The 16,675-nt window shown below is 49.5% G+C and overlaps 1 protein-coding gene across 1 annotated transcript; it reads left to right on the forward strand.

Moving 5' to 3' along the window:
- The first annotated feature begins 12,971 nt into the window (after positions 1–12,971).
- Positions 12,972–15,912, forward strand: FZD5 (frizzled class receptor 5). Its single transcript, XM_035007269.1, has 2 exons — positions 12,972–13,581; positions 13,856–15,912. Exon 2 carries the CDS (start codon positions 14,114–14,116, stop codon positions 15,887–15,889), a length of 1,776 nt encoding a protein of 591 aa, XP_034863160.1. The 5' UTR covers positions 12,972–13,581; positions 13,856–14,113; the 3' UTR covers positions 15,890–15,912.
- Positions 15,913–16,675: the final 763 nt, after the last annotated feature.

Genomic DNA, 16,675 nt, shown 5'->3' on the forward strand with positions numbered 1-16,675 from the left:
TCATGATCCTGGAGTCCCTGGATCGAGTCCCGCATCGGGCTCCCTGCTCGGCGGGGAGCCTGCTTCTGCCTCTGACCCTCCCCCATCTCATGTGCTCTCTCTCTCTCATTCTCTCTGTCTCAAATAAATAAATAAAATCTTTAAAAAAAAAAAAGATTCTATACACAATACCTGGTGCTCATCACAACAAATGCCCTCCTTAATCCCCAACCTATTTAACCCACTCTTCTGCCCATCCCTTCCAGTAACCCTCAGTTTGTTCTCTATAGTTAATAGTCCATTTCTTGGTTTGCTTCTCTTTTCTTTTCCCCTATGTTCATTTGTTTTGTTTCCACATTTCCACTCAGAAATGTGGTATCTGTCTTTCTCTGACTGATTTTGCTTAGCATTATACTCTCTGGCTCCATCCACATCATTGCAAATGGCAAGCTTTCATTCTTTTTGATGGCTGAATAATATTCCATTGTATATATATACACCATAATCTTTTTTTTTTTTTTAAAGAAGGAGAGGGTCTTCCTTTCTTTTTTTTTTTTTTAAGATTTTTTAAATTCATTTGAGAGAGAGAAAGAGACAGCATGAGCAGGGGGAGCAGCAGAGGGAAAAGCAGACTCCTCGTTGAGCAGAGAGCCCGACCCAGGACCTTGGGATCATGACCCGAGCTGAAGGCAGATGCTTAACCGACTGAGGCACCCAGGTATCCCATACCACATCTTCTTTATCCATTCATCAGTCAATGGACATTTGGGCTTTTTCCATAATTATGCTATTGTTGACAATGCTGCTATAAACATCAGGGTGCATGTGTCCTTTGAATCAGTATTTTTGCATTCTTTGGGTGAATACCTAGTAGTACAATTGCTGGATTGTAGGGTAGCTCTATTTTTAACTTTTTGAGGAACCTCCAGACTGTTTTCCAGAGTAGCTGCACCAGCTTGCATTCCCACCAACAGGGTAAGAGGTTCCCCTTTCTCCACATCCTTGCCAATCCTTGTTGTTTCCTGTGTTGTTCATTTTAGCCATTCTGACTGGTATGAGGTGACTCCTCATTTTAGCTGTGATTTGTATTTTCCTGATGATGAGTGATGTTGAGCATCTTTTCATGTGTCTGTTAGCCATCTGGAGGTCTTCTTTGGAAAAATGTCTACTCATGTCTTCAGCCCATTTTTTAACTGGATTATTTATTTTTGGGGTGTTGAGCTTGATAAGTTCTTTATATACTTTGGATACTAATCCTTTATCAGATATGTCAATTGAAAATATCTTCTCCTGTTAATTTTGTTAAGAATGAATCCTACTGTAAACTATGGACCTTAATAATAATGTATAAATATTGGCCCATCAGTGGAACAAATGTTGCCACACTAAGGCAAGATATTAATAATAAGGGAAGCCATGAGCGGGAGGAGAAGATATTGGGAACTCTACTGTCTGCTTAATTTTCTGTAAAACTAAAAATGCTCTAAAATATAAAGTCTATTAGTTAAAAACAAAAGTGCAGCCCATTGCTTGACCGGTTCCTTAGGTACCGCTTACATAAACAGTAACTCATCTTTGCAGTCTTTGAGCAATAAGCAATGATGCAGCATACCCCATATGGGCTGAAGGGTTCTGAAGCCGGCAATCCTTCAAGCCATTCCCCTAGCTAGAGCGTGAGTAGGAAGCCAGAAGGGGGAGCAGACTGTGGTGTTTGATACACTAGGTTCCCCTTTTAGCTACAGCCGAGGAGTCACTGGGTACACCAAGGCCACCTCGCGGAGGTTGCGTTATTCTAAGAAAAAGCTACACTTGTGACTTGGTTTAGCCAAATAATCCAAATAAGTAAATAATAGCCAAATAATTCATCCTCCATGATCTTCAGTTTTCCCATTGGTACAAAGGAGAGTGTTGGTATAGATGTTGCTGGGATGTTTGCAAGCCTTCCTTGAAGGCCTTAACGAAAACATCAAAACATTCTTGCATATTATGAGGATGATCAGGAAGGGGATACATGTGATCATTTAGGACATGAGACACATTGTTAAGGAAGATAGGGGAGGGTTCTTCTTTAGAATTCATACTTTTTAAAAGAAGATTTTATTTATTTATTTATTTGAGAGAGAGAGAGAGCATGAGTGGAGGGGGAGGGGCAGGGAAGAGGGAGAAGCAGACTCCTGCTGAGCAGGGAGCCCAACACAGGGCTCGATGCTGGGCTTGATCCCAGGATGCTGGGATCACGACCTGAGCCAAAGGCAGACACTTAACTGACTGAGCCACCCAGGTACCCCTAGAATTCATACTTTTAAAAATCCTTTCTAGGAATTAGATATATTATTTTATTACTTTCACTACTGTTATTCTGCTACTTGTTACTTGAAATCTAAGAGTCTAAGGCTCTATACCCTAAACCTAAGGGTCTATACGCTCCATGAATTATAAAGACTTCAGGGGTTATACTAACCCTGCAAATAAGTTTCTGTGGAGAAGGGCCTTCTCATGCTGCTCCTTGCTATTGATAGAGTTTGCTAACTCAACAGCGAGAAGCAATCCGTCCTCCCAGCCCAGTAGCCCTTCAAGAGTGGTGATTCTGGGGATGCCTGGGTGGCTCAGTTGGTTAAGCATCTGCCTTCAGCTCAGGTCATGATCCCATGGTCCTGGGATCGAGCCCCACATTGGGCTCCCTGCTTAGTGGGGAGCCTTCTCCTCCCTCTCCCTCTGCCCCTCCCCCTGCTCGCAATCTCTCTCTCTCTCTCTGTCAAATAAGTAAATAAAAATCTTAAAAAAAAAAAAATGGTGATTCTGCAATGAATTTAAAAGTCAGAGATGAGAATCATTCCCCTCATTTGAGATTGGCAAGTAAGCATTCAGTAAGAGAAAACAGGATGCAGAGCTGAAGAAGTGGGTTAGAGCCCCTGAAGTTCTAAGTATCCCAACTGTTGAAGACATATTTAGCAGACCAGAAAAGAAGTTCAAGGAGTCCGGGCTGAGTGAGATGGAAGGCCTTCCCCTAGCTCCAGACGGTGACTGCTTTCTCCTTCTGTATGGAAAAAAGGATTGGGGAAAAAGGAGATCTCAGATCGTTTGGGATTCACTTGACTCATTCCTACTGCATTGCTCACTGGACAGTATCCTTTTTCCTCCCCAAGGTGGTCAGGTGGCAGAGGCCGTCGCCCCAAGCAACGCCTCTCATCACTTGGCATGAAGCTTGCGGCTGTGAGACCCACCAGGCTCCTGGAAGCAAGCCTGCAGGTGGTTCTCGGGGCACTCCAGCAGCCACACCCCAAGGACACAGGCTGCAGGAGTTGTCACTTATCTCGCACAGGAAGAATTCTATTTTTGGTCATTGAAGCCTAGTTCGGATTCTGTTTTTGGAAAAAGATAACATGTGTTCTCTAAAAACTAGAGGATTTTTTTCAGGGGGAACAGGGGTCCTCTCCAGCCCCACTTTAGAACTAAAAAAGGAAAACTGTTCAGAGTACGGGCTTTTTCTTCCCATGAATTCATGTAGTAGATGTTTCAAAATGACTGGCAAATACTCAGAATTCATTGAATGTTAGAGGCAAAAGGGTGCGGCAGGGCCCTCTGGTTGAATCTCCTCTTTCTATAGTTGAGGGAAATGAGGCCCAGAGAGGTTAAGTGATATGCCCAAGGACACACAGCTGGCTCACAAGATAAGCCTTGAATCCGGCTTGTGCATGTATTGGCCCAAGCTCCTCACACTACACTGTGCCCCACGAGAAGATACCCATTGCCTCTTGCAGAATTTAGGGACTATTTTATTTACTTATTTTTCTTTAGATTTTATTTATTTACTTGAGAGAGAGAGAGAAAGCATGAGTGGGGGGGAGGGGCAGAGGGAGAAGCGGAGTCCCTGCTGAGCAGGGAGCCAGGCGTGGGACTCGATCCCAGGACCCCGGGATCATCACCTGAGCCGAACAGATGCTTTTTTTTTTTCTTTTTTAAAAGATTTTATTTGTTTATTTGACAGAGAGGGACACAGCGAGAGAGGGAACACAAGCAGGGGGAGTGGGAGAGGGAGAATCAGGCTTCCCGCGGAGCAGGGAGCCCAATGTGGGACTCGATCCCAGGACCCTGGGACCATGACCTGAGCCGAAGGCAGACGCCTAAGGACTGAGCCACCCAGGCGCCCTGGGACTTTTTTTTTTTTTTAGAGACTAGCTTTTAAAAGCTTGGCACTACACCTGTGACTAATTAGAATGGAGTGCCCCACCCCCTTTAAGTCACCAGCTAAAATTCCCTGCTCCCTGTTGCGGCACAGCTGAGGCCTTCCGGGTGAGCACCTCAAAGCAAGATTATTGTCTCAACTCAGTTCTCTGTGTCTAGGTAGCCACAAAATGGAAATACCTTTACTTGGGGAAGAACAAGAGGACAAGATGGGATGAAAAGGAAGCATGTTTAAAATGGATAAAAGGAGGTACTTTTTTCCCCACTACACACAATTGACCTGGGGAACTCACTGCAGCAGGATATTAAGATCAATGGTGAAGATTTGTGTTTTAAAAGATTAGACATTTCACATGCATATCATCAACAGCGAGGTTCAACAGGATGAAAGTAGGATGAAAGTTCTCAAGCTTCAGTGCCTAAGCTGATCACCAGCTGGGTCAAGTAAAAAGAAAAAAAGTTGTCTACTTGGCCATCTAAGATTCCACAGGAAGGCAGATTTGGGGTATTCCAGTCATCACCACTGTAACAAAGCCCTCCAAGCTGGTGGTGTAAACCCAGTATGCATTTTATTATGCTCATGGAAGCTCTAGATCACAAGTTAGGAGAAAGCACAGCGGGGATGGCTTGGGTCTGCTTCATGTTACATGGGGAAACTTGAACAGCTGGGGAGGAGTTGAGGCTGGGGGCTAGAGTCATCTGGAAGCTCCTTTACTCATATGTCAGACTCCTGGCCTGGGATGACTAGAACATTCATTCAGCTGGGACTGTCACCTGGAGCATCTACATATAGGTTCCAAGAGGAAGTGCCCCAGAGAAAGAACATTTCAAAGAACAGGTGCTCCAGGAGAAGCAGGTGGAAGCTGCATAGCCTTCTATGACCTATCCATGGAGTCCTGCAGCATCGCTTCCAGTATCCTCTGTGCTCAAAGTCATCACAAGCCCACTGAGATTCAAGGGAGTGGGTGTCGGACCTCCTCCCTCCCTCCCCTATGGGGAGTGGTAGGTTTACGTCACAAAACGTGTGGAAGGGAGATGTTTTTGCGGCCAGCTCTGGAAAATACACTCTCTCAGGGAAGGGGTGAGGATTGTGAGGTTGCAAGAACATACAAGCTAGTGGAAAAAACTGGCACATGAACAGATAACCACAGTACGATAAAATAAACTTCAGGGTAGTTATCTCCTCCTCCTTTATTTTTATTTTTTAAATATTCGTTTATTTATTTGAGAGGGTGGGGAAGGGGCAGAGGGAGAGGAAGAAAGAGAATCCCAAGCAGGCTCCATGCTCAGCACAGAGCCCGAGGCGGGGCTCCATCCCACGACCCTAAGATCAGGACCTGAGCCGAAATCAAGAGTTGGACGCTTAGCCAATAGAGCCATCCAGGCGCCCCTCCTCTTTTAAATGCTGTCATAGAATTATTTTTTTCCCCTTTGGTAAGAGACATCATATTTATTTTTTAAAAGATTTTATTTATTTATTTATTTATTTGACAGAGAGAGAGAGACAGCGAGAGAGGGAACATAAGCAGGGGGAGTGGCAGAGAGAGAAGCAGGCTTCCCGCAGAGCAGGGAGCCCGATGAGGGGCTCGATCCCAGGACCCTGGGATCATGACCCGAGCCAAAGGCAGACTTAACGACTGAGCCACCCAGGTGCCCCGAGTCATCACATTTAAATGTTTTCTTTTCTTTTTTTTTTTTTTTAAGATTCTATTTATTTGTTTGAGAGAGAGAGTGAGAGAGAGAGAAAGCACAAGAGGGGGGAGAGGGAGAAGCAGACTCCCCGCCGAGCAGGGAGCCCGATGCGGGACTCCATCCCGGGGCTCCAGGATCATGACCTGAGCCGAAGGCAGTCACTTAACCAACTGAGCCACCCAGGTGCCCACATTTAAATGTTTTCAGTCATTTTTTGTCTTCCGGCTAGACTAGAATCTCCATGCATCTAGTCCCCTGCTGTATCCCCTGTGCCTAGAAGGTGACCAAGCCCATAATAGGTACTCCATAACTATTTGTTGAAAGAGAAGGAGTAAAATGCTCTAACAGAGGAGTGGCAGAAGGGTTGTGGAAATACAGGCAAATAACAAGTCAGCCAGGCAGGAAAGACATCTGATTGGGTCTCAAATACTTCTTGAAGGATGAATAACAGTTTTTCTGGTTAAAAAAAAAGGCGGGGGGAATAAATTTTTGTCCTTAAATCTCCTCTAGAAACTTCTATTAGCCAAGTTTAAGTGGGCAGATCCTCATCCTAAACCCATAGACTGTGTGTGGTAGTCACGATGTTCTCAGTTGCAGGTGATAGAAAACACTGACTCAACTGGCTTAGAAAATTAGCAGTGTGTTCCATCACATAAGAAGAAGTCTGGAGGCAGGCAGTTCAGGCAGCCCCAGTGTCATCCCTCTCCTGTGTCAGCTCAGTTCTTTCCTGGCTGCAAGATGGTGCCCAAAATGGTAGGCATTGCATGCAGACAAAATAATACCCAGCAAGAGAGAAGACTGCTTTGCCTTTGGAGTAAAACCTTTCCCATAAGCCCCCTGACAGATTTGCCTCACATTGGCCCGCTCCCGGGTTTGGCCAGCCCTGTGCCCTGTGTACCTGTGTAACCTAAATATTGATAAGAAGAAGGGGAGCAGCACGATCAGCTGGACAAATCACGTGTTATTTCTTGAGGCTGGGACTGGAGCTCCTGCCCCTCCTGGATAACATGGCTGTGCAGAAAAGAGTAGATTAGAAAGAAAACATGGTGCCTGGGTGGCTCAGTCAGTTAAGTGTCTGCCTTCAGCTCAGGTCATGATCCCAGGGTCCTGGGATCGAGCCCCACATCAGGCTCCCTGCTTGGCGGGGAGCCTGCTTCTCCCTCACCCTCTGCTGTTCCCCCTGCTTGAGTATGCTCTCTTTCAAATAAATAAATAAAATCTTTACAAAAAAAGAAAAAACAAAACAAAACAAAAAACCTGGAGTCCTGTTAAGAAAGAGAGAGAGGAGGGCGCCTGGGTGGCTCAGTTGGTTAAGCGACTGCCTTCGGCTCAGGTCATGATCCTGGAGTCCCTGGATCAAGTCCTGCATCGGGGTCCCTGCTCAGCGAGGAGCCTGCTTCTCCCTCTAACCTTCCCCCCTCTCATGTACTCTCTCTCTCAAATAAATAAATAAATCTTTAAAAAAAAAAAAAAGAGAGAAAGAGGAGATGACTCCTGCGTATCAACAGTGTTTGCAACAGTAAGCTTGGAGAAGCTTAAGGTTCTGTTTTCTTTGTGTGCATGAACATCACCTAATACTTTCATTTATTTCTTCTTTGTGCTTTTGTCTCATTTCCTTTCTCCTTCTGCATTAGTAGTCAGTTGAATAAGTCAAGCACTGTATCAGTGAAAGCGTGTTACGTGTGGAGTGTATGTAGGGATCCAAGTTTAAAACCACGCTGATTAGACATGAGTGTGCTTTCAGGTGAGAACCTTGATTCAGATGCTCTGTTACTGACAGCCACTTGCGCTGTGTTCTGTCAGGGCCTCATGCCCTTTACTTGTGCTGATTCCTCTGTCTAGGAAATTCTTCTCAGTTTTTTCACCCACAGCAGATACTGAGAATTGCTTCTGTTAGATCCCTCTTCTAGTAATCTAATTGGAGAAATTGGACACTTCAAAGCTACATTTCCCAGACTCTCTTGCAGCTTGGGTCTGCATATGAAATCGGTGCAGTCAACCAGGTGCATTCCGATGAGATCTTGCAGGCGGATGCAAGGAGAAGGCACCATGTCGCTTCTGCTGCTGCTGGGAAGCAGAGTTTGAGAGATGATACCAGAGGCACCAAATGCTGGACTCAGCGTCCTGTCACTCCTGAGACACAGCTGCTGCGGTGGTCCCTGGAACCCCACAGTCCAGGTAGCCTGCTGACTTGTGCCCCTCCAGCCTTTCCAACAATTCTGTAAGCCCCTGCTTGATTCTCAGTAGTGTCTTCCTCTGCTCGAAATACCTAGAGTGGTTTCTATTTCCTGTACCAAACCCTGCCTGACGGATTGCCTAACTCATATGTGGCCGTCCGGGCACAGCCTGGGTCTTCCCTGAGCCACCAGGTTGGGATGGGTGCCTCTGCTGTGCTCCCACCATGCCCTGCCCGGAAAGTCCACTCATCTTTGCACCCTGGCACCAGTGCTTGGCCCACAGTACGTGCCGCATCAATATTTACCAAACCGGAGCTTCCTCTGTCAAGATACCAGGAAGGTTCTAGTCTAAGGGGCGTCGCACCTCATGCCTAGTCTGCAAAGCCCAAAGAACAAGCTAGCTCTCGATTCACACTGGATTCTGGATGAAGCAGAGCCCTTGGCGTTTTTACACACTGGCCCCTCTCCACAAGAGACCACTCCAGAATTAAGATTCAACCTGGTCCCCAGGAGAGGGATGCAAAGGAACAAGGGAAGTTGCTTATCTCAAGATTTACCTTCGGGTGCTTCTCAGGACCCTCTCTGCTGGGCTTAACTTGCGGTCTGCAGTCGTCGGCTGCAGAGGCTTTGGAGTCGGGAAAATCTAAGTTGGAAGGCGTGTGACCTTGTAGAACAAGTTCCTTGTCTAACCCTCAGTTTCTTCATCGATAAAATGGAAATAATAATATCAACCTTGCAAGATTCTCGGGGGTAAAAGAGATTACATACGTAAAATGTTATTATGGTCCTCACTGCTATTAACAGTCTCATCACTATACCACAATCCTGTTGCTTTACTCAGTTTTGCCTACAGCCCAAACAGACTCACATGCAATTAAATGGTACTTCTCTCTACTTTCTCCCAAGGAGTTCCATTTACACACTGATGTGATTAACCCTTTTTGCAGAAGATCCAACTGGGCCCGAGCTTGGGGCTGCACTGAGGAAATAACAGAACCATCTATGTCAGTCATTCTTGACCCTAGCTGAAAATCAGGATCACCTGGAGAGTAAAAATAAAATAAAGAAATAAGAAAACAAAACCAAAAAACAAGATTTCAAGAGTCACTGAACTAGAGTTTTGATTTAATAGGGCCCAAGCATCAGTGTTTCTTAAAACTCCCCGATGTGATCAAATGTGCTGCCGAGAGCCACGGTTCAACGTGGGAAAGATCAGTACTTCCATTTCCTTTGGGACAGAGAAAGCTTTTACTTTTCTATAATTTCCACCATGGTGGAGGAGGGGAAAGGACTAAAGATTATTGTTGAATTATTCCGCTTATAATGTGAATAAGACATTGTCATTATGTACATGGAGAACTGACTCATCACGTTAATCCTCTGGTCAGTGTTGTGGTTTCTCATCTAGAAGTGTCTGATCTGGTAAGAGAAGTGATCAGAAATGTACTAGGATGGGTAAGGAGCTAGTCTGGAAACACCTGTGAGGGATTCATGTTGGCTGGCGGTGTCTCTCCCGGGCCAGCCCTGTGCACGTTCATACACTCACTGGCTGGTTGCACTTGGATTCAGGGCAAGTGAAATGATCCCTGCTTTGGCATAAAATTTAGCTAATATCTAAATACCGGAGATAGCTGGTGAGAGCTGAGAGTGCACTCAGACATAAGTACATCTAAAAAGTGTAACTTTTCCCCCATTATTAAAGTAATATACACAAGAAAATATAGAAGATCGGGAAAACAGAAAAGTAGAATGAACCATAGTAGAAACTAATAATTATGACTAAGACCTATTATTATATAGTTACCAGGTTCTAAACCCTCTATCATATCAATTCATTGACCCCTCACTACAACCCTATGAGGTAGATAACTATTTGTATCTCCATTATACAGGCAAGGAAAGAGCACTTGGAGCCGTTAGGTGGTTCAGCTGTGAAAGGCAAGACAAGGTTTGGACTCATGCTGCATTTAACAGGGTATGGTCATCCTCAGAGATAGAGGTCATAGGGATTCAATACCAGTTGCTAAAGTTTAGAAAGGTAATCTCATTCATGTTGTCAATCACTCATCCATTTATTTCATAAATATTTATTGAGGGCATCTACGTGCAGCATACTGTTCCAGGCTTGATTATGAAGATACTGAGGAGTATACAAAGTCTACCTATTATTCCTAAAGCATTGAACTCTCAGGTGTCTCGACAGAATAACACATGTAGAAGGAACACAAATCCAGTAAGATTAAAAATGCTCCCAACTATTCCCTGATAACAAAATCCAAAGCCAGTACTTCAAAACTTTTGGAATAGCACACACTTCTGTGATGGAATGTTTAGCATTGTCCTCTGTATTTTCATCAATTAATAAACACACCTTGGACAATAATTTAAATTGAATTTCATGAATTTGGCTTTGTAGAAACATGTTTAACATGGCAGTTGTGTCTTCAACTCAGAAATTTGGCTTCTTGGATGGATGGATGGATGGACGGATGGATGGACGGACGGATGGACGGATGGACGAATGGCTAGATGAAAGGATAGATGGGTGAATGAATAGAAGAGAATGCTTGGCAATGTTTTAGGGGCTAACAAATTGCACCTTTACAAGATCATGTAGTGTTTTTTGCAGCTTGTTGAATAATAAATTATGACACAGGAGAACATTTTGATTTCCATCCTTTCTATGGCCTAGATAGGTGACCTCAAGCAAGTTGTTATGGTTCCGGGTTCCATCTGATTGTTGTGAGGTGTTAAATGAGGTAATGTAAATGAATTACTTAGCAGCCTGCCTACTACATGTTAAACAATCAGCGTGTTTTAAACTTCCTTTAAATTGAAGTAATATATGTAAAAAAGCAAAAATTTAAATGATACAAAAAACTACACAATGCAAAATAAGTCTCTTTTGGCAAAGTTTTCTGCTGTTATTACTACTACTATTAGAGACCTCCAAGCAAAAATAACATTTCGCTCTTGATTAAGAGAGAGGTTTACAGACCAGTAGATAACATTGTTTGAACCAGAACCAAGTGAAATAACACAAGTATTCTGGCTAAATTCCAGCATGAGTGATTAACATTCTCCAACTTCAAATAATTTTTATTATTAGCCACCACTTGTCCATCCCCAATAATACACACGTTGCATAAAGGGCGCAGAATGAGACAGCCCTTGCTTGGCATGTTCACAGTCTGCACATACTTTCCACTGAGGGTTTCCCTTTCTTTTTGATTACTATTCCATAGCTTTTCAACTCCCACTACTTTCAACCCTGGGATGTTTGCCGACCCAGAGTGCCAAGTGTTTCCAAAACACAAAAGAGATTAAATATGAACACCTGTAGAATTTCAGGGAATGAAAGATGTAAGGTACATTCTAAACATATTTATTAATAGTTTTGATGCTTGTGAAACAATAGTATTTATTCACTTTAAACTTTGAATCTGGGATTAATGCACATATTCTTCATTATTGTCCACAAAGCCTTGTTGATGAGCAAGACGGAGAGGGCTATTCTGCAATTCAGTCTCCCAGTCTGTACAAACGGGATCCAGGACAGGAGAACGACAATGACTGTGGTCTATCTCAGCCCTTTAGTCCAGTCCTGACTCCTTGAAGTACCCAGGCCCTCCTGCTTTTTTTCCTCCTTCCCAGAGGAAGGAAGGGGTGGGGGAGCGGGAAACAATTCAAACCCTCTTTGTAAGCGTGTGAATGAATTTCAAGAATGCTAAACACCTCAATCTTCCAACCTAATTAGAACACGCAGAAAAGAGGCATTTTTAGGACATTTAAAACTTGCAGCATAATAACCTATCTGGAGAGCGCCACTGTGTGTCCCAGCAGCCGGGGCACCCAGCGGGTCTTCCCGCCGGCGGGGACTTTTTGCGCCCCCGCTCCCCAGAGGCGCGCCGATACGCGGCTCAGCAGCAGGCAGGCGCGGGGGGCCAGGCGCCCACCCATTACCGAGCCGCGAGCCAGCGCCGCTTCTCCCTGCAGGCAGCTTGGGGACTGCCTGGGATTTTAAACTTCGGCTGATAAAGGACTAACATCTCTCGAGTCTTCTGTGATGAAATGCTAAAGTAAAGGTTGAAGACAGGGGGATACAGAGACTACATGGCGGGGTGGGGGGAGAGTGGTTACCCCTGGGATGCAGCTACGTGGGTTCGAATCCCGAGTTACCATTTGAGCGCCAGGCGCTCGGAATACCGGGGTGAAGATTGCCTATGTTGCGGCTTTCTTGGGAAAGTATTAGCTCGGTCGCCTTGGTCAAGTTTCAAAACCTTTGTTCCTTCACCTGTAAGGAGTACCTGTCTCACAGAACCGTAAAGATCTGAGATCTTGTATTAAGATATAAACGATTAACGCGCTGTCTGGCATACAGTAGGGGCTCAATAAGCCTTCGCTCTTCTCTCAGCGTGAGCTCACCTGGTATGAGGACAGCGCAGAGCGGAGACAGGTGCCACGGTTAAGAATGATTCTTCGGGCAGTTCTTTTAAACAAGCGCTGGAAGCTAAGGATTTTTAGCTGCAGAGAGACCTGGCAGGGGCTCTGGAAGCAAGGGTTCATGAACTAGTCTATTACGGGAAAGTGAGCCCCGGACCCGTGGGCGCCCGCAGGGAACTCGGTAGGGACTTCCAGCAAAGGTTTCCCGCCCCGGGTCTCGAGAAGGAGAGATTAGCATTCGCCCCGCCCCCATCGCTTTCCGGCCCGCTATTGGCCCGCGCTCCCCGGCGGCCCGCTCCGGGCGGGGCCGGAGGGCGCCGGGGGAGAGGCCGAGCCCGCGGGGCAGTGGGCGGGGACGCGCGGAGAACGTGGCGGGGCGGCCCACCAACCGAGCCCCAGCGCGAGGGGGCGGGGAAGGGGCGGGGCCTCCCGGCGGGCTTTAGAGGCAGGTGACCCGGGCGGGGCGGGACAGGCCAGTCAGCCCGCGTCCGAGTCTCCGCTGCCCTCGCCGAGCGCGCGCCGTTCTGTACCCGCGGGAGGTGGGCGAAAGAGTGAGAGAGCGCGGGGGAGGAGCCGAGCCGGGCGCGTCCCGGGAGCGCCGCCACCGCCCCCAGGAGTCTGCTGGAGCGCGGAGCCCCCTGCAGGGGGGGAGGCGAGCAGCGGGCTGGACGCGGCGGCGGGCTAGCACCATGCAGTCCCGGCGGTGCCAGCGCCGGCTGCTCCCGGTGCAGTGAGGCAGCGGGATCCCCCGGCTGCCGCACACCGCCTTCCTCTCGCCCAGGTGCTGCCAGGCGCGCTCGCCCTTCGTCCGGCTCCCGGACCCCGGTGGAACGCACGGCCTGCTCCTGCTCTGCCCCGCTCGGATCATGCGGGGGGCCCCGGAGGAGGAGAGGGCGAGTGACCGGCCTGCGGCGGCCGCGCTCAGGGTGCGACCCCCTCTCTGAGACGCCCCACCTGCTGCCATGTGCCGCGCCTCGGATACCCAGTCTATCGTCAAACTTTCCGGGTGCCAGCCCGTCTCTGAGTCGCATTTCTGAGCGAGTGTCCCAGGGACGGAGCACCCAGGCTGGCTGCCGACTATCTGTTTCTCTCGGGATCCGCGAAGGTGAGAGCCCGCGCCTGCCCCTTTCTCCCCGTTCTTTTCCCGGTTCCTCCGCCCTTTTCCGGGCGGCTGAGCTCTCCGACCCCGGGGTACAGCCCGGAGGGCCCAGCGTGGAGGGAGGTGGGGGGTGGCGATGGGCTGGGAGTCGGTAGTTTGGTTCCCGGAGGTGGAGGGGAGGGAAGGGAGAGAGGTTAACTTAGAGATTTGGAGAGCGCTTGCGGGGACTGTGTCGTTGACTCCCCTCTAATTGGGAGTTGCAATTTTTCTTCTCCCCCAGCTTCCTTTTTAGAGAGTACTTTCCCTGGAACCGGAGCCCTAACCGTCCCTCCCCACCCTATCTGGCGAAGAGCTGAGCGCTGCCTGCGGAGGCAGCGCCTTCCCGAAACAGTTTATCTTTGGACGAATTTAAGAGAAAAGCCAACAGGTTGCCAGCCGAGGCGCCACACACAAGTCGGCGGAAAGGCCGCCCGGTTTCCCCCGGCTGCGTGGGCCCCGCGCGGGCTGCGGCAGGCAAGGCGAGGGGAGGGAGGGGGCTATGGCTCGGCCTGACCCGTCCGCACCGCCCTCCCTGCTGCTGCTGCTCCTGGCGCAGCTGGCCGGCCGGGCGGCGGCTGCCTCCAAGGCCCCGGTGTGCCAGGAAATCACAGTGCCCATGTGCCGCGGCATCGGCTACAACCTGACGCACATGCCCAACCAGTTCAACCACGACACGCAGGACGAGGCTGGCCTGGAGGTGCACCAGTTCTGGCCGCTGGTGGAGATCCACTGCTCGCCGGACCTGCGCTTCTTCCTGTGCTCCATGTATACGCCCATCTGCCTGCCCGACTACCACAAGCCGCTGCCGCCCTGCCGCTCGGTGTGCGAGCGCGCCAAGGCCGGCTGCTCGCCGCTCATGCGGCAGTACGGCTTCGCCTGGCCGGAGCGCATGAGCTGCGACCGCCTCCCGGTGCTGGGCCGCGACGCCGAGGTCCTGTGCATGGATTACAACCGCAGCGAGGCCACCACGGCGCCCCCCAGGCCCTTCCCCGCCAAACCCACCCTCCCGGGCCCAGCGGGGGCCCCGGCCTCCGGGGGCGAGTGCGCCGCCGGGGGCCCATCGGTGTGCAAGTGCCGCGAGCCCTTCGTGCCCATCCTGAAGGAGTCGCACCCGCTCTACAACAAGGTGCGCACGGGCCAGGTGCCCAACTGCGCGGTGCCCTGCTACCAGCCCTCCTTCAGCCCGGACGAGCGCACGTTCGCCACCTTCTGGATTGGCCTGTGGTCTGTGCTGTGCTTCATCTCCACCTCCACCACGGTGGCCACCTTCCTGATAGACATGGAACGCTTCCGCTACCCTGAGCGCCCCATCATCTTCCTGTCCGCCTGCTACTTGTGCGTGTCGCTGGGCTTCCTGGTGCGCCTGGTGGTGGGCCATGCCAGCGTCGCCTGCAGCCGCGAGCACAGCCACATTCACTACGAGACGACAGGCCCTGCGCTGTGCACTGTCGTCTTCCTGCTGGTCTACTTCTTCGGGATGGCCAGCTCCATCTGGTGGGTCATCCTGTCACTCACCTGGTTCTTGGCAGCTGGAATGAAGTGGGGCAACGAGGCCATCGCGGGCTATGCGCAGTACTTCCACCTGGCCGCGTGGCTCATCCCCAGCGTCAAGTCCATCACGGCGCTGGCGCTGAGCTCCGTGGACGGGGACCCGGTGGCCGGCATCTGCTACGTGGGCAACCAGAACCTGAACTCGCTCCGCGGCTTCGTGCTGGGCCCGCTGGTGCTCTACCTGCTGGTGGGCACCCTCTTCCTCCTGGCGGGTTTCGTGTCGCTCTTCCGCATCCGTAGCGTCATCAAGCAGGGCGGCACCAAGACGGACAAGCTGGAGAAGCTGATGATCCGCATCGGTATCTTCACGCTGCTCTATACGGTGCCGGCCAGCATCGTGGTGGCCTGCTACCTGTACGAGCAGCACTATCGCGAGAGCTGGGAGGCTGCGCTCACCTGCGCGTGCCCAGGCCCCGACGCCGGCCGGCCGCGCGCCAAGCCCGAGTACTGGGTGCTCATGCTCAAGTACTTCATGTGCCTCGTGGTGGGCATCACGTCGGGCGTCTGGATTTGGTCCGGCAAGACTGTGGAGTCGTGGCGGCGCTTCACGAGCCGCTGCTGCTGCCGCCCGCGGCGGCGCCACAAGAGCGGTGGCGCCACGGCCGCCGGGGACTATGAGGCGAGCGCAGCGCTCACGGGCAGGACCGGGCCGCCGGGCCCCCCCGCGGCCGCCGCCGCCGCGGCCGCCGCCTACCACAAGCAGGTGTCCCTGTCTCACGTGTAGGAGGCCGAGGCCCAGAAGGGCCGGGGGGGAGGGGGGGCGGGCGGGGGCTGTTTTGTTTGGTAGCTTTGCCAAGTTCACTTCCGTTTACTGTCACGGTGCTGATGCCCCCTCCTGGGGCAACTTGGAGAGAGGGGAAAGGGGCCCGTTCAAGGGAGCACCTGCCCCAGGACTTCTCAAAGGGGCTCAGCTCACGTGTATTCTATTTTGTGTTTCTTACTACCTTTTTTTTTTTTTAGGGGAACCCTGTTTTTAATTTATATGTAGTTTTCTTAATTTTAAACTTTGTTGCATTTTGGCAACAAAATTTACCTTTGCTTTGGGGGCTTTACAATCCTAAGGTTGGCATTATAATGAAGTTCCGCTTGGTTCAGGTTTCTTTGAACTGTGTGGTCTAAATTGGGAAAATATATTTCCTATACTTGTGTCTTTAAAAAAAAAAATGTGAACAGTGGAAGTTTAGGTTTCTATGACTGGGAAGTGGTTGGGTGTGCTTTCTCAGCTTGTTTTCTCCTTTCATTGCTTAAAGTGTCCAAGATGCTTTAAGGTGAGCTGCTTGTCTCTTTCTAGTCCCTAAGTTAGGGGAAACCCCAATTCATGCCAAGGAGGGGGAGCATAATGTGGTTAGGGCCTCCCCAAAGTGACAAGGTTAGAGAGTGTTTAACGATTTTGTGTGCCATCCTAGCTTTGTTTATTTATCGAGCTTCGGTTTCTTTTCTGTAGTGCTTGTAATCCTTCTTATTCTTAACAGCACCCGGTGTTGTCTTGAATAAGTTAGAGGTGGCCTTA

This window comes from Mirounga leonina, unplaced genomic scaffold, assembly GCF_011800145.1.
Source record: "Mirounga leonina isolate KUSES-001 unplaced genomic scaffold, KU_Mleo_1.0 Mir_151, whole genome shotgun sequence".
NCBI lineage: Eukaryota > Metazoa > Chordata > Mammalia > Carnivora > Phocidae > Mirounga > Mirounga leonina.

Excerpts from the sequence above, each read along its gene's own strand:
- FZD5 (XM_035007269.1), top strand. The coding sequence starts at position 14,114 with ATGGCTCGGCCTGACCCGTCCGCACCGCCCTCCCTGCTGCTGCTGCTC.